Source organism: Tachysurus vachellii, chromosome 13 (assembly GCF_030014155.1).
Source record: "Tachysurus vachellii isolate PV-2020 chromosome 13, HZAU_Pvac_v1, whole genome shotgun sequence".
Lineage (NCBI taxonomy): Eukaryota > Metazoa > Chordata > Actinopteri > Siluriformes > Bagridae > Tachysurus > Tachysurus vachellii.
In genome coordinates, this window is record NC_083472.1 from 7,251,342 (window position 1) to 7,271,899 (window position 20,558).

General features: G+C 39.4%; 2 protein-coding genes across 4 annotated transcripts; one reads left to right on the forward strand and one right to left on the reverse strand.

Annotated features, from left to right (window-relative positions):
• Positions 1-247: 247 nt before the first annotated feature.
• ehd1a (EH-domain containing 1a) lies at positions 248-11,680 on the reverse strand. The gene is made up of 5 exons (XM_060884664.1): positions 10,933-11,680; positions 6,589-6,686; positions 2,322-2,734; positions 1,914-2,078; positions 248-1,669 (listed from the first exon to the last, which is right to left on the reverse strand). Exons 1-5 carry the CDS (start codon positions 11,328-11,330, stop codon positions 1,139-1,141), a joined length of 1,605 nt encoding a protein of 534 aa, XP_060740647.1. The 5' UTR covers positions 11,331-11,680; the 3' UTR covers positions 248-1,138.
• On the forward strand, positions 5,172-20,534 carry ubxn1 (UBX domain protein 1). Of its 3 annotated transcripts, none has more exons than XM_060884667.1 (10): positions 5,172-5,176; positions 16,623-16,682; positions 16,798-16,851; positions 16,928-17,046; positions 18,089-18,164; positions 18,246-18,437; positions 18,524-18,575; positions 18,969-19,088; positions 19,179-19,356; positions 20,192-20,534. In XM_060884667.1, exons 2-10 carry the CDS (start codon positions 16,624-16,626, stop codon positions 20,230-20,232), a joined length of 891 nt encoding a protein of 296 aa, XP_060740650.1. In that variant the 5' UTR covers positions 5,172-5,176; position 16,623; the 3' UTR covers positions 20,233-20,534. The 3 variants fall into 3 exon arrangements, with proteins under 3 accessions (XP_060740650.1, XP_060740649.1, XP_060740648.1); XM_060884666.1 differs by lacking the exon at positions 5,172-5,176 and adding an exon at positions 15,926-15,998; XM_060884665.1 differs by lacking the exon at positions 5,172-5,176 and adding an exon at positions 16,123-16,218.
• Positions 20,535-20,558: the final 24 nt, after the last annotated feature.

Here is a 20,558-nt window from a genome sequence, read left to right on the forward strand (position 1 = left end):
TGAACATGGGGCTAATAATGGATCACTGTTTGGAGAATGGGAAACTCTACTGGAAGTACTGGGAGTTAAAGAACTTGGCAACTAACCTTACAATTTTAGCGTATTGAAGGTCACTGGTGCGTGGCTCTCATTTTGGCACTGGTGTATACTTTTGCATATTGGTATCCCATATGGTTGCACGGTGGAATCAGGGTTGGAAAAGAGGTTTAATACAATCATTAAAAAAACACAATCAAATGACAGGAAGTTTGTTTTTCATTAACATCAATTTATTTAATAATCAGAGTAAGAGCAGAGTTGATATAAGCGGAGATAAACTAAATGAAATCCCAACACCTATTAAAAAAGACTGAAATTGCAGGACAGTCTTTAGGGGCAGGAACATAAATCAAGAGAAAGCTTTATAGTGTCAAATTTCAACATATAAAAATACAGATTTAAAGAAGAATAAGTTAAGGCTGCAAACAAAGAATAGGGATATATTTTATCATTTGTATGTATGTATGTATATATATATATATATATATTTCACATTAATTTGTCCCCCAAGTAACCCTTAATTTCTCCTGGCCCATGCTCCTCTAAAACTGTCCATCCATTGCCTTAGTACCAGCAAAGTGCATTTTCCAATCTTTTCCAACAACCCTCTGCTGAAAGTGGTGTCTTGTTTTCAAACACATCCGAACCCCGTCTTTTACAGGCTTATTTTGTTCTGAGATTATGTTCAGTCTTTGGATCCAAAGCCATTCCAGATATTCATTCTTGCATATTCCATCCTTTTAATAACCCAGTGGAGTGTCAAAGATTTGCTGATAAGATTTTCACGATAAGATACCACAAAAAAAAAAAACAGCTCTGAGGAAATGAATGGTCATAAAACATATTGAACAAAAAAAATAACACAATGACAGTAGAATATTGCTACCTACCTCTCTAGACTACAAGAAATTTGGGGGCAAAAGCCTTATGTACAGCAACTAGAAGAGTCTCTCAAAAGCCCTAACCGTTTTACTTTAATTAAATGCTGTGAGCTGAAGTGATGAAAGCTGCTGCTATTTGGAAGAAATCCTGGAATGGCTGGGGAAGTCAAAGTCTGAAACAAGCCATAACTGAAGAGTTAATGGGGTGCTCCAGAGTGTCACTCCTGCTCTTGCCTGCGTTTAGATGGGGGCACCAGGTGATTAGGCAGCTTGGCCGGCAGCTCATAGCCTTCCAGCTTCACTTTGATTAGATGGTTGGCCAGTGCAAACTCCTCATCGTCCAGGAAGCCATCTTTGTCCACATCAGCCAGGCTCCAGATCTTGCCGAGTACGGTGTTCGGCAGCTTGGACTTCAGCATCTCCTTCTTGGCGGCATTACCTGACACCTTGCCATTAATGGGTGAAAGAGTGTAGAAGATTTCGTCATAAGATGGCTTGTCACGAGCTACAACCCATTCCAGCTCATCAATGCCTTCACCAGCACCCTCACCATAACCATGGCCGAATGGCCCGTTCATGGTGCCCTCAAAGGCTCCGCCTTTCACTGACTGACAAGGCATGGCTGCCTCCTCCTGGCGCACAAGTGCCATGAGCTTGGCAATGTCGTTGGCCAGCATGTCCTCCACAGCCTCCAGCAGTTTGGGCTTCAAGGCGGGGAACTTGGCAAAGTCTTGAGAAGCCAGGAGGTCCTGTAGAGGGAAATAAGCGGCACTGTTACTAACTATTCACCTCATGAGACAGTTAATTTTGTAAACTGTAAAATCTGCCATATTTAAATAACTGAACATAATTGAAAACAGCATAAATTACTGTATTAGTTTTAGTTAAGCTCATTAAAAGCAATTAATTTTTAAGTAATTTATGTATTATATTTTATGGATATATTTGGACTAGTTTCTTTCTTGGGATAGGAGTGAAGCTGCATCTCGTTACCTGCATCTTCTTGAGGTTTGGGAAGTCCCCTGGAGAAATGTTGTGTTCTTTTTCGACCTTCTCATAGATGGCACCCAGGTTGGCAATCAGTTCTTTCTTCTTGTTGTCTTTGCCAAACATACTGGGCATCTCTTTTTTTAGAGAGGTGATGATATAAGCATGAACCTGCAACACAATGACATTAATATATTTCACCACCTCCTGTGATAAATGGGGTGAAAGATTAGGCAGCTGAGGTTTAGTGGCTCATGTAAGAACTTGTTGAGATTACAGTTAAATAAAACAAATAACAAATAATGCAGATCCACAGCCCTTTCTCTTTCTCTCTTCCTCCCCCTCATACCTATTCAGCATGCAGACTCAGTAATAAGAACCAGGAGTAAAATTCTTCATGCTTATTTTCCTTACCTTGGCAAGACGTGCCCTTTTAATCAGATCATTCAGCTTTCTCAAGGCAGCGTTCCGTGGAAGACTCTGGATGTCTCGGAAAAGGTCCTGCTCCTCAGCCTCAAACAGCTTCCTGTTATCTGGGACAAGGAGAGGCTGCGCCCAGAACGAGCCAATGTAGACCCGCACCACTTCTGGGGTGTTAATGATCTTCCCTAACGACCACATGAGGGCACCGTACACCCTCATCAGCTGCTGCGTGCTGATTTGGTCGGCTTTGTTCAAAACGACGCGCATCTTGTCCTCGTGGTTCTTTAAGGCTTTTATGACCTCAGAGAACTCGTCTGAGATGTCCAGCTTGTGGGCATCAAAGAGCAGGATGATGCGGTCCACTCGCTCGGCAAACCACTCGAGTACAGCAGCGAAGTCATAACCTACAAAAAGTCAAAGGAAAAGGTTAATCAGAGATGAACCTTTAATGAGGACAAGGACATATTGCGATATAGGAATACTGTGACTTTGTAAGCACTTAGGATATATACTGCATATTGTAATAATGTCAAATATTAAATGACATGTTTGCCATATACACTATTCCTAATATCTTGAGCTCTATATTACCTATTGGAGTATTAACCTTAAACCTTTTAATTTAATCCGTAAAGCTTTTAACTGATGTGTTAAATCCAAATGTGCTAAGTGAGGTTCAAAGCTAAACTTTGTTGTGCTGTGATCCTCCAAGGCATATGGAGAATCATATCCCGGCATTGAACAGCACAGTCACAGAAAACCAGTTGAGACACAGTGGAACAGAGTAGGCTGTAGAGGTGACGCATTTGGCTGCAATGATGACAGACCGTTTTGTAGTGAGTAACCAACTAGAGCTTTCTGAACATTTTTAAAAATTACAACAAAGCAAACCCACAAAGCAAAGTAAAACAATGCAGCATCTGTTTCACGGTGAGGGAAAGACAGCAGGCATGAAGGCAGTGAGCCATATGGTAATAAAAAGAAGGGAATGTATTATGGTTTTGATTAGAAATGCTGCCATGTGATCTGAGAAGACTGCAGCTGGTGTTAAATGCCAAAAACATAGCCACGTATTCAGAGATTCTGCTTACCACAGATTTGTGTGTGTGTGTGTGTGTGTGTGTGTGTGTGTGTGTGTAAGTGAGAGAGAAAGAGAGACAGACAGAAAACGAAAGACAGAGAGAGCACGAGTGAGTGAGCGAGAGAGAAAGTAAAGTAAACATGAGGGCATGTCAGGGGTTCAAATGGAAACATAACTTTCTGCCAAACAGCCATCTTAATTCTATGAGTCAAAGATGATTCCAGTTATCCAGTGAAGAAATGCAGACGAGTGCAAGTTTTCTCACTTAAAAATGTTCTCAAACACTTTGCATCCAGGGACTCCTTTAACATCATAATTCAACTCTCAGTACACATTTATTTTACAAATAATTATTTTAGAAATTAGGCATATTTAATAAATTACTACGTGTATAATAAACATGTTTGTTTAAATGGAACTCAACAAAACAAAATTGGTGTTATGTTTATTAAACAATGACTAACAGAGACTAGGGGGAAACATTTTTTTTATAAAAAATAAAAAAAAAAAATCAGTAGAATTAACCACTCTTTCTGAAGCCCACAATCGTCCCCCGTAGACACTCTAAAATCTGTCACAAACAGACGCCTCAGCAGAAAGCAGCAGCACAATGTGAGTTGTAGATGATCCTAAAAACATGTCAACAACTAGTGTGCCGCAATGAGACAAACCATGCTGCAATGAGTCAAACATCAAGTGTTTCAGACTGTGGTAATGAATAAATAAAACAGCCAGAACAAGGAAAATGCAGCAAAAGGTATGAGGTTACAACATTAACTCCGGTAAAGGATTGAACACAAAAACCTTTTGAGTGCAGTCCCTTTAAGTCAGTCATGCTAGCACTGATTATGTGCCGTGTCAGCTCCCAAACTGCTGCAGCTGGATGTGCCATTTCCTCCTTAGGGTTACAGTGAGCTCAAACAGGCTCAAGAGTCCAAACTCTGCATTGGTCCAATCATAGCGGATGAGGGTTGGGGTCACTGACAGGAAATCATGCCTGAAGCGACATCCAAACCAAATGTGTATCGAAGCGCCTCTTTACTGAGCAGCATAAAGAACTGAATTGAAAATGCTTTGAGTTTCACAGTTCTTCATAACTCACACAAAACTTTCAAACACAGTAATGCCTGTGTTTGTGGTTATGTATTATTCTTAAAGGACCGGTGCACCTAAAAAAGGCACTATGTTACTATGACCTAAGTGAAGACTTCTTGTGGAGGGAATACTCATTATAACGCATGGCCTGACAACAAACAAACAGTGGACCATCCATATCTCGACAGAGAGCACATGACTGATCTATAACTCTACCCATGAAAGAAGGAGTTTCTCTGGCGGGACAAAAAGAAGCTAAAAGTGCTATTCAAGTGCTATATGGAACACGTGATTTGAGAGTCATGATATTCTAAAAAGAGGTCAACAAACTTAGCTAAACATTAATCGGTTAAACCGCTGAAATGGTAGTGAGTGGGCAACCTTTTATAGCAAGGCAGGTCAAGCTGTACGTGCATTCTGACCCTCCAGATTCTGATAAACGTCTACTGTTGTCTCTCCTCTCATCCGGTTTGACTTGCCTGATTTATCCTGATGCTCTGGAAGTGTACTACACTTGTGACTCCTTTTCTGCTGCTGTGCACTTCCCAAAAGCCGGTTTATGCCAAAAACACACCCTGGTAATCTGTAATCTGTCCTGTATACAATAGATTTGTGCTTTACTGTTACAATGATCATGAAGACTTTCCTGTGCTCATCCCAGGGCTGCTATTCAAAATAAGTTGAAATACTGAACATCCTTTCAACACGCTTGCTACTAATAATCTCTATTCTTCTACATCAGTGTACCGTAGAGATTTATTATCCACACTATCCGGTGTCACACTGAAGAGAACAAGTTTTCTTTGAGCTTGCTTACATCGCTGGAAGAAGTTCCTCCTTGTCACAGTCGCCTCTGGCATATTTATTAGGGATTTAAATTTACAACCGGATTTCTGTAATGCTGCTTCGTGCCAACGTTGTTCATAGTGCTAGACAAATAAAAGTAAAGCAGTTGCTCATTAAGGCAGTGTAAAGTGTGACGTGCTGATATCTATACAGCATACAGTTCGTAGAAATCACATTGAAGAACTAGATATGAAACCTTCAGCATGTCATTGTGCCGCTGACTGTCATGGTACATTATTTTAAAGAAGGTGTAAACAACGGGGAAAGCCCTAGCTACACACAAGACATGCTGCTATGCAAGAACATTCATTCATTCATTCATTTTCTACCGCTTAGCCGAACTACCTCGGGTCACGGGGAGCCTGTGCGTCATCTCAGTCGTCATTGGGCATTTTTCCAGAGATGCCAATCAACACTACGGACAATTTTCCAGAGATGCCAATCAACCTACCATGCATGTCTTTGGACCTGGGGAGGAAACCGGAGTACCCGGAGGAAACCCCCGAGGCACGGGGAGAACATGCAAACTCCACACACACAAGGTGGAGGCGGGAATCGAACCCCCAACCCTGGAGGTGTGAGGCGAACGTGCTAACCACTAAGCCATCGTGCCCCCTTTATGCAAGCACATGTCTTACTAAAAGCATGCATGAAATGTAAAGTGCATGTGTGTTTTTGTATGCGTGTATGTGTGTGTGTGTGAATTCAGGCTGGATCTGTGGAAACTAAATATAATATACTTTAACAAGAAGCTTTTCTGTCATCAAATTAAACCGTTTCTCTGGTTTCTCCGACTTTCACTATGATATGAAAATAAGAGAAGTCAAACTTGTGGTTACACTTTAGTGACTTAATATCCTCTTATATTCCCCTGGCAGTGCCCTCTAAATAAGTGTTATGGCATGCAAGTCCTGGTCATAAGAAGTGTGCGGTGGATTGATGGAGTTCAGGGACTTTTGCTTCCGCTTTGATTACCACTTCTTCTTCTTCATTTTTTGAGAAATGCAGCATTTTACTGTATATAGTGCATCGTGGTTTTGAAAGTCACAGAGGAGAAACACTCTGGTGTGCCGCACATTTGTTTTACACACTGTGCTGAAGACGACCGTGTGGGAAATAAGGCAACTTTAAATTAGATTAACCGTGACTCCGAATGTAGAGATTGTGCAAGAGACAACATAAGAGAGAAAGAAAAAAGAAATCCAGAGAGAAATCTGCCCCAGGGGAGTCGCTGACCTCGGCTTATCCTCTGTTTCTCCCCCGACAGGATGCCTGGGGTATCGATGATACTGATACTCTCTAGAACAGGGTTCCTCAGCTGTGCGCACATAAACCTACAGAAAGAGAAAGCAAGAAGAGGGAGAAGGAGAAGAGAGGGGAAAAAAAAGCATATAAATTGGTAAAACAGGTTTGATGAGTTTGCCCAAGGTCGGTTTCAATCACACATGGATCACATGACTCATAATACTGCTCTAAGAGTTTGTGAATCTTCTGTCATAAGAAATATGTTAGAAAGAAGATAGAATATCTGCTATATTGTGCTATACATACTGTGTGTGTGTGTGTGTGTGTGTTGGATTCAAAGTGGTATTTACTGTCTGTCCAATGCAAACAATAATTTCCTGTGTGTGAGACCTTAGAGAAAATGGAAATTCATGTTGTCACACAAACTAGAATCATAAGCATAATTTATTTGTTCATGTCAAATATCAGATTACTGGCACAACCTAGAGAAGACATTCCTGCAGTGAAATGTTTACATTGTGTTCTATAAAAAGCGTTAAGTTAAAAAACAGACACAAACATCAAGCTTATTATCACATAAACACACATACATATATACATATACACACTCACAGTGGGGGAAGTCGTGGCCTACTGGTTAGAGAGTCTGACTCCTAACCCTAATGTGGGTTCGAGTCTCGGGCACAACTGAGGTGCCCTTGAGCAAGGCACCGAACCCACCCAACTGCTCCCCGAGCGCCGCAGCATAAATGGCTGCCCACTGCTCTGGGTGTGTTTCACGGTGTGTGTGCACTTTGGATAGGTTAAACGCAGAGAACAAATTCTGAGTATGGGTCACCATACTTAGCCATATGTCATGTCACGTTCACATACACACACACACATATACATACACACACATACATACACACCCTTCCTTTGTTCTGCTACTCTGTTCTGAATTAACACTCATTCAGAATTCACATTCAAAGCACAAGCCAAGCTTAGTCATAACGAATGAGACACTGCCAGAACATTCTTCCGAAACAGCTGAAAATCCTTGCAAATTGTGCAACAGAAAAGCCTCAGCCCTATCCGTGAGAGAACGTCAGTTCAAAGTTCTAGTGAGAGGAACGGCATTTATCACTTCCTAGTTAATCAGAGCGTCTCTGGGTGCGTGTGAAACAAAGTTACTGCTTTCCTCCAAGTGTATAACCCTGCTGGAGAACATGCAGTGCCTCAAAATGAACGTTGGAAGTTGTTTTTCATATCTCAGAGGAAGTATGTGCAAGCCTTCAGGTCTTATTTTAAACATCTGCAAGAGCATTTCAGCAAGCTTGTCAGAGCGTTCTGCACAGACGCTCACAGGGTGTAGTCATACTTGCACTTAATACAAGCACATACATTTGGGGTATACAAACCACAAGAAGAAAAAAAAAAAACAAGAAGCAAAACTTTCAAAAAGCAGTTAGGGATGCAATGAGAATAAGACTGATTAGACTTTATTGTTAACATTTTAGTGTTTACTCTTAAGACATATTTGGAGCAGTGCTACTCTTAATTGAATAATATCAATCTGAATTTTATTAAAAGCATTTAAAGAATGTCACATTAACTCACAGTGTTTTCATGCAAAGCAACCAAATCAACCTGTCAATCAATCAGCTTTCACCTGAAGGCCAGTCGATGCACAGCGCTGAAGTTACGCTCACCTGCCTCTATGGCAAGAAGCAACCTAGCATGTTTCTGCATACCATGCTTGCCCATAATCCCCCATCTTTGTGTTGCAACACAAATGCACACGCAGGAGTACAAAGCAGTCATCATCCTCCTCTGTTGGTGTTTAGGGGAGATCTAGCAGTGGGTGGGAAATGTCCACACTGAGTTTAGAGTGAAAACCTAACGTTATGTACAGTGGAACTGTACACTAAGCATGAGGGCATGACGGTAGGAGATACAGCTCTCTTACAAAGAAAGTAAATGGAAAGCAAATCAAGGATTTAACCTACTAGTGAAGATTTTGCATGCTTTAAATGAAATGATAAATTTGAGACTAAAATTTTTTTTTTTTTTTTTTAAATGAGCAACAGCAGAGAAACCAAGCAGAAAAAAAAAAGTCCGTCTGTTTTACCTTAACTGTGCACGTAATTCTAAGGACAACCATAAACCCTGTAACTAGAGATTGTTTCATGCAGTAATTCTGAACAAGGGTGTGTATGTGTGGTGTAGTTTAAGAAAGCCTGCTAGTTCAGGTCCAGTCATGCTTCCAGCAAAGTAAGCAGTAACCAGAGAATGATAGGGATCAGACACAGAATAAAAGAGAAGCACTGACACATGAGGGCCATACAGCAATTACAGGAAACAAAAAAGTGATTACACAAAAGTGCAGGCTAGGTAAATTAATTCCTGTTTCACTCTTCCTTCTGACCGACCTTAAACTCCACAGGGCTGATGGTGACATTTCTCTCCGGAGTGCACCCATTAAAGGTCAGGGGAAGGGACAGTTAACACCCATAAGAACTAACCCATGCACTAACCTGCCTTAATGCATGTTTTGTTTGGGGACAAAAATCCTGCTTCAGCACATGTAGATTTTTTACTGGCAGTTGCACGATATCTTGCAGTGTCAGTTCCCAAAAAAAGTATCATGTTTATCATATTCACGCTATCTTTAGTTTTGAGAAACAACTGACTGATGGCTGAATGAAGAAGCAGAAATGTAATGAAAAACATCAGAATAGTGAAATCTTGGCTGCCCCCAAGTGAGGCTTTGGCTTATTGTGAAATACCAAAAAGTATATTATGAAGACATTTAAAACAAGAAGCTTCTGTTGATCTAAAGGTAATAAGTGAGGTTAATTCTGCCTCATCCGAGAAGAAACTCTAATATCAGTCCATGCTCTTGGTTAGACAAGCTCTTTTCATTAGATAACATAGATAGTCCCACCTACCAGTGTGTATGTGAGTGTTAGTATGAGTATGTCACTAAATAATGGTGGCTTTCCATTGACCTTTCTGTGTGTGACTCGTCTAAGTGACTCGTCATCACCTCATGTCTAGGAAACTAGACACGAATACAACATACGAGGAAGAGTATTGTCAAATTTAACCACACTTATTTGAGACAAAATCTGGGCACTTTCTGTGGCACCTGAAGTCAAAATGGGCTGGAAAACCCCTACCAGGAGAACAGATCAACTGTTTCACTTTCAGTACTTCACAGTCAGAAGAAGTAATTGATGGCCAGGATAGTGGCCAGATGTGTTATCAGGATGCAGTTTATCAGCAACATAAATTAAAGTGACTTCTGTGGCTTCTCACTAGATCATTGGTTAATCATTATCACAAGATTGGCTCTAGTCATGCTAATATTAATAAGCCAGTATGCGTAAATGTTAGCAAGAGTTTCTGTGAATGATTGTTGATTCACCATACAGACATGACCCAGTAGTCTGAAAACATCTGGGACACAATCATCCAAACCAATGCTCAAAAATATCACATCTATGCCTCACTGATGGGGTGTCAATCACATTGAAGCTAAACATTTCCTAATAAAAGATTATTCTTTAACAAGGTTACATCATGGGTTCACCAATGAGTACCTGGGCCAAACTTTAATACAATGAAATTCAAAGATTTTCCAGATTATGCAGCTGTAGTGACGTGAATCCCAAACACACCCTGATTGCAAATGTGTAACAACCCAACCCTGGCCCAGAACCACTTCATCTGGTCCACAGACTGTCGTGGAACAACACGACACTTCTGATATGTTCAAGAGTATATATTAAACATCTTACACAAGAAAAGGCATACCATTAAAACTTATTGACAGTGCTTAAGTAAACTGTAATTAGTTTTAAGAGCAAATCTTCAAAGGTTAAAGAAACATACTAAAGATCCCATTGACAGTTAAGTACCCTTTTTCTCAGAGGTACTAAATCTCTGACATTTAAACACCAAGCTATTTTCCAAATGAATGTTTACGGGTGGCTGCTTGCAGCGGGTCACCTTGAGTTTTTGTATTGAGAATTACCTTAGCTATTGCCATAACTAATGATCTATCTAGCCTAGATGTTTTATTAGAACATGTTTTTATACCAGACTACAGGATTACAAGATCAGTGTTAGATCAGATCATACTGTTAAACCAGCCTACAGGATAACAATGTGGAACCAAATTACTGGATAACATGATCAACATTAGATCAGATCACAGAATAATAGGCTCACAGTGTTAAACTTGATATTTGGCTCATAGATTTCCAGTCCTGGGACACTGACGTGCATTAAGCAGTCAGGAGGCTGTATGTGGTGGATCAGTAACATAAAAACATGTCTCTTGATTTCTACCTGTTGAGGAACGCGTTTCCGAATGCGTTGAGTTTTCTGAAGGGTTTTTTCGGGTCCACCACCAGCGCGTTGCCCGGTATGATCCCCTCCTGATCGCCGTGCATCACCGCTATGAAGGAATCCGTAGTGGGCTCTGGTCCTATTCGCATCCCGGGGAAATCCTGCTCCATCAGGTGCCGGATGAAGGTCGTTTTTCCGGTGGAATACTGACCGACCAGAAGCACCATGGGCTTATTATCGAAGTCGGCATCCTCCAGGGCCGGGGAGTGGAAGTCGTGGAAGCGGTAGGTGTCCTCTAAAGGGAAGAGCTTGTGGCGGTACAGGCGCTTCAGCCCCTCGGAGACATTTTGAAAAAGCTCCGGCTCCTTCTTCCCGTTCCCTTTGGACCAGCTAAACATGGTGGCTACAAAAATAGGCTACTACTACAATCTTTCGGACAAAACAAACAGGTGTAAAAACGCGCTGTTCACGCAGACAGACAGACAGGAGACTTTACTGCTGTAAAGTTGACGCGGTTCCGCCCGTGTTTTACTGCCACCTCCCTGCTGCTAATGAATCACCAAAGTTCGTCTACGACAGACTTCTGTTTTTAAAAAAATATCCTAGATTGTGAAGCTGTGGACAATCTGGAGACCGTGGCCGCGAAGTTCCAGTTCTATTTCCTCTATGAAAACAAAAGTCGTTCTGTTGGTTATGAGGCACAAACTGCGCCAACTGAACTCCGCATGAAGTAGATAAGCGGAAGTCTTCATTTCATAATAAAAGTCCCCATATTCTAAACCGCACACTTCCGTGTTAAATATGTATCTTAACTACAGGTTGGGTACTTCCTACATATTACCTGTATTTAGCTGTAAAAAAAAATGTTTTTATAATACAGTTAAACACATTTTACATGTATAATAAAGACCGAATGTGGTATACTGTTTATTTTTTTATTATATATGGTAACATAATATTTCGATATTGCTCCGTTTTATACGTTGCTCCGTTTTATACGATGCTGACAGATTACCAAAAAAAATCCCAAAAATTTCGTTGTACTATACTAGCTAATCACATGTTGAAATGTAAAGCAAGGTGTTATGGTGTTTTATTTTATTGGTTAGTATTGGTTGGTTATTATGGGTTGGCACTCCGTCCAGGGTGTATCCTGCCTTGATGCCCGATGACGCCTGAGATAGGCACAGGCTCCCCGTGACCCGAGGTAGTTCGGATAAGAGAAGAAGATGATGAGTGAGTGAGTGGTTGGTTATTGGTTGAAATTTAGTGCATTCTGAGGCCTAATTGTGTCCAGTCCATGTGTCAGGGTGTGTTTAGTGTGTGCACGCGCCCTCACGTGTTTCGCCTGCTGCTTGTCACATCTGCACTCTCGCGTCCACGAGGCAAATTACATGCAAATCCGATCTACACTGTTTATCTTCTTGCTTTGTGTTTGTTAAACGATGCAGATTTATTTAAAAGTGCTAAAAATCAGTCATTTTAAATGCAACACAATATAATGTGTAAATTATAGCATAACTGTAAAGGTTTAGTTATTCAGTTATGTAGATAAATGTAAAAAAAAAAAAGTAAAAAAAAAAAAAAAGAATTTATATACATATATATTTTTTTACATTTATTTTTTTGTTTTTATATATATATATATATATATATATATATATATATATATATATATATATATATATATATATATATATGTTTAGTGTCCTTTGAATAATCATTACTGACAAAAGATGAGGCAAAATGTAACATGATCGCTTGATTTAAATAATTGTATTTACTTAAAAAAGAATTTCTCTCTCACATGCAGCATGTGAAAATGTGTTTCCTGCATATGTGAACCCAACAAATGAACTCAGACCTCTCTAAAGTGACAACTTTTTGTGGTCCACTTGATTTACACATTTTGAAGATAAAGTGGTAATAGAATGCTAATAGAATCTGAATCAGAATCAGAATCAGCTTTATTTGTGTATTTTATGTACATACATACATATATACATACACCCATACATATATACATACATACATACATACATACGTACATATGTACATATATACATACAGTACATACATACATATGTACATATATACATAGCTGGCATGAGAACAGTAAACATTTAAATAGTAAGGATTTACATGTTTACGTACATAGTATTTGAGAAAGAGAGAGTAATTAGAGATGGAGAATGAATTACAGAATGAATTGCAGAACACAGGTAATAATCCCTGTATTAGCTGCTTGAGCCGGATATGGAATGGGGGAAAAATGTTTTTGTGACTAGTTCTAGTGCACAGAGATCGGTAGCGTCTTCCTGAAGGGAGATGTGCAAACAGGTTGTGGTCGAGGTAATGTTACCTGCCCATTTCTTCACTCCAGATTTGCACAAGTCCCGAAGGTTGGGCAGGTGAACATCAATGATCCTTTCTGCTGTCCTAACAGTCCGCTACAGTCTACTTAAATCTGATTTGCTGGCTGACCGAAACCAAACAGTTATAGAAGAGCACAGAACAGACTCAATAACAGTGTTATCTTTGCCTGTGGCAGGTTGAAATTTTTCAGCTGACAAAGGAAGTACAACCTCTGCTGGTCCTTTTTCACAATGGAGTCAATTTCAATGTCCCACTTCAGGTCCTGGGAGATTCCCAGGAACTGGAATGACTCAGTGCAGCCACAGTGCTGTCTAAAATGGTGAGTGGGGTGGAGGGAAGGGGAGTTTCTCCTGAAGTCTTCTATCATCTCCACAGTTTTGAGCATGTTCAGCTCCAGGTTGTTGTGAATGCAGCAGACATAATAGAGCCATCGTTCCCTTCAGTGCTGAAATTACCAGGCCAGGAAGAGAACATCTTTGTGGTGACCTTTTATTGTGAACACCAAAAGCACTGGGGACATTTCACTGCTTTCAACAAAGGTAGAACCCAGAGAACCAAATAATGTCAATAATAGTGAAAATATCAAAAGTCTAATCTTACAATAAAACCCAAACACTGCATTTTATTTTTAATGAGTTTATTAGTAGTTTATAAGTTCATTAGCAGTTTGAAGAGTGCTGACTGTCTGTGGCGTCTTGGGGCAGCTCTTGGTGACTCTCTGCAGGTAACAGCTCCTCCACTGGCAATTAGAAATCTTCCAAATGGAGAGACTGTTACATCCAGCGAGCACCACATCTGGACCTGAAAATGGTGTCTGCATTTGCAAATGCAGCTTGTAGATGGAGGTCATCTGGTATACATTCAGAAAAGTTTAACAAATATAGGAACACAACCAAAATAGCAAATAAATAAATAAATAAATAAATACCACAGCCATTAATAACAGTCTAAAGATGAAGGACATTTTAACTTGCTACTTACTCAGTAAATGGTTTCCAATGTCTCTGTGTCCTTTTTCATTTTAGATCTTCTGCAGTGTCACCTGTGCTTCTATATGTTCTTCTATGTCTAACAAGCCTATCTGTTCTGTGCCCTCAGTATGTCAAGTACTTGGACCATGAACTTTACCCACTTCTAGCTCCAGTAATAAAACAATTTGAATGTAGGCACTTTGACCTCCATAACAGCAGGCTTTAAAATATGTTAAAGAAATTGTTTTAATTAATGTAACATTGGGGTTCACAGAATTTACAAAACAGTAAATAGGTTTTCACTGTAAATTAGAAGGCGGTTTAGCTTGTACTGTATGTTTAGAACCTGATGTATTTCTAGTGAAACCTTTTCCCCACATGAAGAACAATAACTCATTATTCAACAACTACTGTACAAATTCTTAATGATTTTCTATAACCACCTTTCAAATGAATTTTCCCACATACCTTTACAGCTTTCAGTTTATATGATAATATATGTAGCAGAAAATGTCCTCAGTTTCTAAAGAGTTCAAATATAAAACAGCACAAACGTCTACATGTGAGCTGACCAAGTTGCTTTTAGTGGCTAAAATCTGGACAAAGAGCAGGAGTAAAAAAAAATTGGGAGAGAACAGCTTTGATAGACAGCCTTCAGTGAGCTGTCCTGAGTTCCTTATTGTATGTTTGCTGAGTGTTGCAGTGGTTAGTAGATTATTACACATTCAGGCTCTCAATAAGTAACAAACCCCACTCCCTATACTCCACCCGGGTTTGCAAATTTTATTATAAATACATTAAACCTTGGCACTTGGTCAGAAGGTGTTGGTTATTTTTTTAATTATAGCAGCACTGACAGTTCTGGAAAAAAGACAAATCACAGGTTTATATTAATGCACCTGATCTAAAACGTTATAATTACTATCGTAAGTATTAATTCACTTCAATGGTGGACACTGAACACAAACTTAGTAATGCATACAGCATAAAAAGTCATCATGTATAGTTGTGTGTCTCCAACATTGTGGCAACAATTTGGGGTAAAAAACTCATAGGTGTCTGATGATCGGATGTCCACGTGAGTTTGGTCATATAGTGCAGCATGTTTTATCATTCAAAAATTACAAGTATTGTTTACGAATTACTGTGGTATGGGAAGTAAACACATCCTGCAGAAAACAAAAACAAACAAATAATCAGCTTTTGGTGGATAATGTAACTCAGCTTCATGTCAAACTCCATAACAACACCTAATTGTTGTTTATTTTCCTTTACAGCATTCCCTGTGTTTTATTCCTTACTCAATACACTAACCAAACGTCAGTTTAGAGGTAATCAACTTGTATTATACATTTACATTTCAGGCATTTAGCAGACCCTTATCCAGAGTGAATTACAATTTATACAACTGAGCAACTGAGGGTTAAGGGCCTTGCTCAGGGGCACAGCAGTGGCAGCTTGGTGGACCTGGGATTCGAACCCATGACCTTCTGGTTAATAGTCGACACCTTAAACACTATGCTACCACATCCATATTGTATTATATTATATTACTTATATTATGTTATGTTATAAATGTATTATAACTATCATTCATGTAGTAAATAGAGATGACTTTAAAATCTCAGGCGTGGTTTCGGGAAACGCAAAGCGAATCGCTTTTGGACAGTTTGTCCCCGTTGTTTTGCCGTAATTGTGTGAGGACGGGAGGGTTGCTATGTAAGAAACTGTTATGCTAACTGGCTAACATGGCTAATAGATTATTAAAACGATTTAAGTGATTATAGCACTTTGGGAATATTTGTATGGAGTTAATATTTAAGATTGGCTTGTATTTTTAAAATGCAACGCGGCCCGATATGTGTAGGTTTTTGTGAAGTTTATCAGTAGCTCTTGTTAGCTAGGTTATGAATCCAGGAGGTTGGTTGACAATGCACAGGTTAGCCGGTTAGCTCTCTGCTAGCTAGCAGCATTTACCTTGGTTTTTTTTGATGAAGCGTAGTTTATATGTGGTATTAGGCATATTTTTTTTTAAAAAAAGGTGTGACATTAATGTAAGCACTTAGTTTTTACTATTAAGTGAACTTATTCGCCTAATCTGCTAACAAAGCAATAAAAAAAAAACAGGCATTATACTTTACTAACTGTCCTGGGGGGGGGGGGGTGTTCCATGTTTACCAAGTTATCAAATCGTTTTTTATCAAAAACTAGTAAACGTTAAACATTAGACGAGGGAAGTTAATTTAGGCTAAAATCATGCCAACACCCCGAGATGCTGTAGTTGGATGTAATAAACTCGTGTAATATTTATTTATTTGTTTATTTTTATTTTATTTTCAACAGAATGGCGGAGTACACGACGTTAGAAAGCCTCCTGGAGATGGGTTTCGAAAGAAACAGAGCGTAAGTAATCAGTTTTGCTGGCTAGGATGAATTGTATGATTCTCTTGCATTAATAATTAATTATTAATGCAAGAATTAATATCTCTAATAATTAATTCCTGTGTTGCTGTGAAAGGGAGAAGGCTGTAGCACACACTGGCAACCAGGGCATTGAGAGAGCTATGGACTGGTAAGTGTAATGGAGTCACTGCTGTAGTGATCATTGTTGTAGCTTTGTTTTCATTCACCTCTTTGTCTTTCACAAGGCTGATGGAACACGAGAATGATCCAGACATAGATGAGCCGTACGTGCCACCAACAGGGAATGTTCTAGGCTCATCAGAACAAGAAAGCCTGTCCCAGCCTGCATCTGAACCCACTGAGTGTAAGAGCATATTTGCATGACGTTCTTGTACAATTTCAGAATGAAGTAAAACAAAACGTAGTCATATTGACTGTAAACAGAATAATGACCTGGTGATAAATTTTGTCACAATATACTTTGGATACATTTTTTTTGTGCAGCGCACGTTTGAGTCTGATAAACCAACACAATGCATTTTGACAAGCACATCTGTTAAGCAGTGCGTGTATTGTAACAGTGGATATAAGACGTCTACACACCCCTGTTAAAATGGCATGGTTTGTGATATAAAATTGAAACCAATATAAATCCTGTCAGATCCTTTTCCACCTTTATTGTAAAATTACAAGCTATATACTTAAGTGACAAATAAGAATCATTTGGGGGGGGGGGAGATAAAAACAAAAATCGTACAATAAATTGATTGCATGATGTGTTCACCCCTAATCTAATACTTAGTTGAAACACCTTTAGATTTTATCACAATATTCAATCTTTTGTGGGTTAAAGTCAATCAGTTTGTCACATCTTGACAACAATATTTTGCCATTATTCCCTTTAGCAGCTTAACCTTGTCAAAATGGTAGGGCATCTCCTGTGCACAGCTCTCTTCAGGTGACCTCACAGACTGCCAATTGGAATTAGATTTGGACTCTAATTATTAATCTAACTCTGGATTATTCCAAAACCATGATCTTGTTTTGGTGAAGCCATTATTTTGTTAATCTCTGGGTGTGCTTCAGGTCATTGTCATGTTGGAAGGTGAAATTATAAGTGTTTTTCAGAAGCCTTAAAATTGACTGGTATCTGGTAGCTATTCATTATTCTCCCCACCCTGTTTAAAGCCAAATTTTAGCCAGGCTATGGTGTTATTTTTTTGTTGTTGTTGATTTAAAAAAAAGCTTTCATACTAATAAGTTAATATATGTTTTTTTTTTAATTGACACAACAAAATTTTCATTGGAATAGCTGAATTTTGCACTTACTTAATATCGCTTATTAATGCACTAATTAAATCTAAGTTTGACTGTTGCTTTTCGGTTTCATCATATATGAAACCCAGCTGCTGAGGAGACATTTGAAACGGAAGATGGCAAACGACCAATGACAGAAGAGGAAAAGAAAGAACAAATAAAGAGGTTGGTGACAAGAAAAGGGTTTGCAATTTTGGGTAAAAGATGTGTTGAAGAAATTTGCTGAAGTTTTCCATTAATGCTTAGGCTTGAGGAGTTGATGAGGGTGAAGCAGGAGGAGAGGAGAGAACGGGAGCGACAGGAGGAGGTGGAGAGGGAGAAACAAAGGAGGAAACATGGCCAGGAGCTGCAGCAGGTCCGACAGAAGCTGCAGGACGATGAAATGAAGCAGCTGGCTGAACAGCGCAGAAGAGAGAAAATGGAGGACAGAATGGCCAAGTACTGCGGGCATTGGATCATAAACTGTGCCAAAGATCTTTATAGTGCAGCTTTTCTGTTCTCATTTGGTGCTTGATCTTTTTCAGGCAAAGAGTCAAAGAGAAGATTGCACGCGACAGAGAAGAGAGAGCACGCAAGGTATTTATTTTACCGATTTAATTTCCTGTTTAGTTGACCAGTGAGATGCAGCTGGCTTCCTGCTTTTCCACTTCAATCACAGGGATATTTTAGGGCTTAGGTTGGTAAAACCAAGCAGCACTACTTTTAGTATGCATTTCGCAGATGTCTTGACACAAATCTTCTTGTTGTTCTGCTAATATCATTTAGTGGTGCTGATTGTAACATTTTAGATGTTTATAGGGCTTCTAGAAATTATGTATAACACGCAAGTTGCTTTTTAAGTAAAAGGGGTGGAGCTAACGTTTGAGCCGAAAATAATGGCAACTGAAAAGATGAAAAAAGATATTCTTAAAAAAAAAATACTCTCACATTATTGCTTGTTTAGACTGATTACATATGGTCTTTTCACAGTTTGGCGGCAGCTCTTCGAGTACAGCCTCAACATCTCCTCCATCTGAGGCCACTCCTCAGTCTCCTGAGAACCAGGGCCCTCCCCCAGCCAAGAAAGACTACGATGAATGTCGGATACAGGTAAATATGTTCAGAGTTTTCTGTCTATTTCAGACTTGTCTTTGTAAAGAGTTCTACAGCTGACATCCCACTTCGCCTCCCCTGTATTAGGTTCGTCTGTTGGACGGCTCTGCACTGATGGCAGTCTTTAAGGCCCAGGAACCTCTGGCTGCAGTGCGAGTGTATGTACAGATGAACAGTTCTGAGGGTGAGGACTTTACCCTCCTGTCCCCTTATCCCCGCCGTGTCTACACTGACCTTGACATGGAGAAACCTCTACAAGAGCTGGGTAAGAAAAAATTATGTTTGAGGAGTTCTGAGCTACTTGCATTCATGGCTATGATTATTCTTGCACTACCGATAGCATTGTTTTAGCAAATTCTACAGTCAGACGTTTTTCTCCTGTTTACTAAAAGGTTCTTTTTTTAGAGGTTCATATAGAATCACTTTTTATTTTTGGGAGCTAACGCAGACACTGAGGATAAACCATTGCTTTTAGAGTAGAGTCATAGTTATAATGCAGAAATGTTTGTGCAAGTAAGTCACTGATGCACAGTATGTATAAAACCAGACCATCAGGTTGTTCCTAAACTCAAGGCATTAAAGTTTACTGAATGGTTTGATGTAAATCGAATGTTAGGGCTTTCACTACATTTCACTACATGTAAAACAGCGCCAATCTTATTTAACATCTGCAGGATTTTAGACCAATGTGTTACAGCGTTCTTCAGCTGCAGCATCAAATCATTAATTAAGGGAATATCTTTTGGCATATTAGAGATCAACGTTTGAGCAAAGGTTCCAGAGACTTCTATGCCAAAATGTGTTAAAGCTGTTCTAAATGCTTGTTGTGGCTCAATATCTTAAGACGCTTTGTGGCCTTTTTTTCTATAATTTGTAACCTGACCGCATATAAAAATCTGACTTTGTACTGTAGCAAGAGACTGCATTGTCAGGGCATCTGGGTCCAATAAGGAAGCATAAAGCCATATAGATTTTTGTCTTATGGTGTGATTTGTGCTCCCTTCAGCCTGACCTTTGGAGTAGCTTTTATGTTCCTTGGTAAATTGGATGTAGATATGGGGTTTGTTTCACTTACAGGCCTTGTTTTCCCTTTTTCTTAGGTTTGGTGCCTTCTGCTGTCCTTGTGGTTGCAAAGAAGTAAAAGGCAGAATAGTTTTATCAACGTTCTTCCACCCTTTCTCATACGGTCAACAGAAGACAAAACGGGTTACAATCATAGACTGGATTTGATTTTATACCTGTCGGTCGTTTACGCAGTCGAACAGGCCTTAATGGGTAACACAATACAATATATATTGGCACTGACAACAGCAGAGTTAGGTCAACAGTCAAAATTCTGCTTCTCATCCTTATTTCAGTGACTCTGCTGTGTATTATGTCTTAAAACCTTTGAAATAAATGTGTTTTTTGGCCACTGTAAATAAAATGCTCTTACCCATTACAGTCTGAACAAGCATCAGTCTTACT

Excerpts from the sequence above, each read along its gene's own strand:
- ubxn1 (XM_060884665.1), top strand. The coding sequence starts at position 16,187 with ATGAATCCAGGAGGTTGGTTGACAATGCACAG. Across the intron at positions 16,219-16,622 it reads GGTTGGTTGACAATGCACAG|AATGGCGGAGTACACGACGT; the intron begins GTTAGCCGGTTA and ends TATTTTCAACAG. Across the intron at positions 16,852-16,927 it reads ATTGAGAGAGCTATGGACTG|GCTGATGGAACACGAGAATG; the intron begins GTAAGTGTAATG and ends GTCTTTCACAAG.
- ehd1a (XM_060884664.1), bottom strand. The coding sequence starts at position 11,330 with ATGTTTAGCTGGTCCAAAGGGAACGGGAAGAAGGAGCCGGAGCTTTTT. Across the intron at positions 6,687-10,932 it reads GGAAACGCGTTCCTCAACAG|GTTTATGTGCGCACAGCTGA; the intron begins GTAGAAATCAAG and ends CTCTTTCTGTAG. Across the intron at positions 1,670-1,913 it reads CAAACCTCAAGAAGATGCAG|GACCTCCTGGCTTCTCAAGA; the intron begins GTAACGAGATGC and ends TTCCCTCTACAG.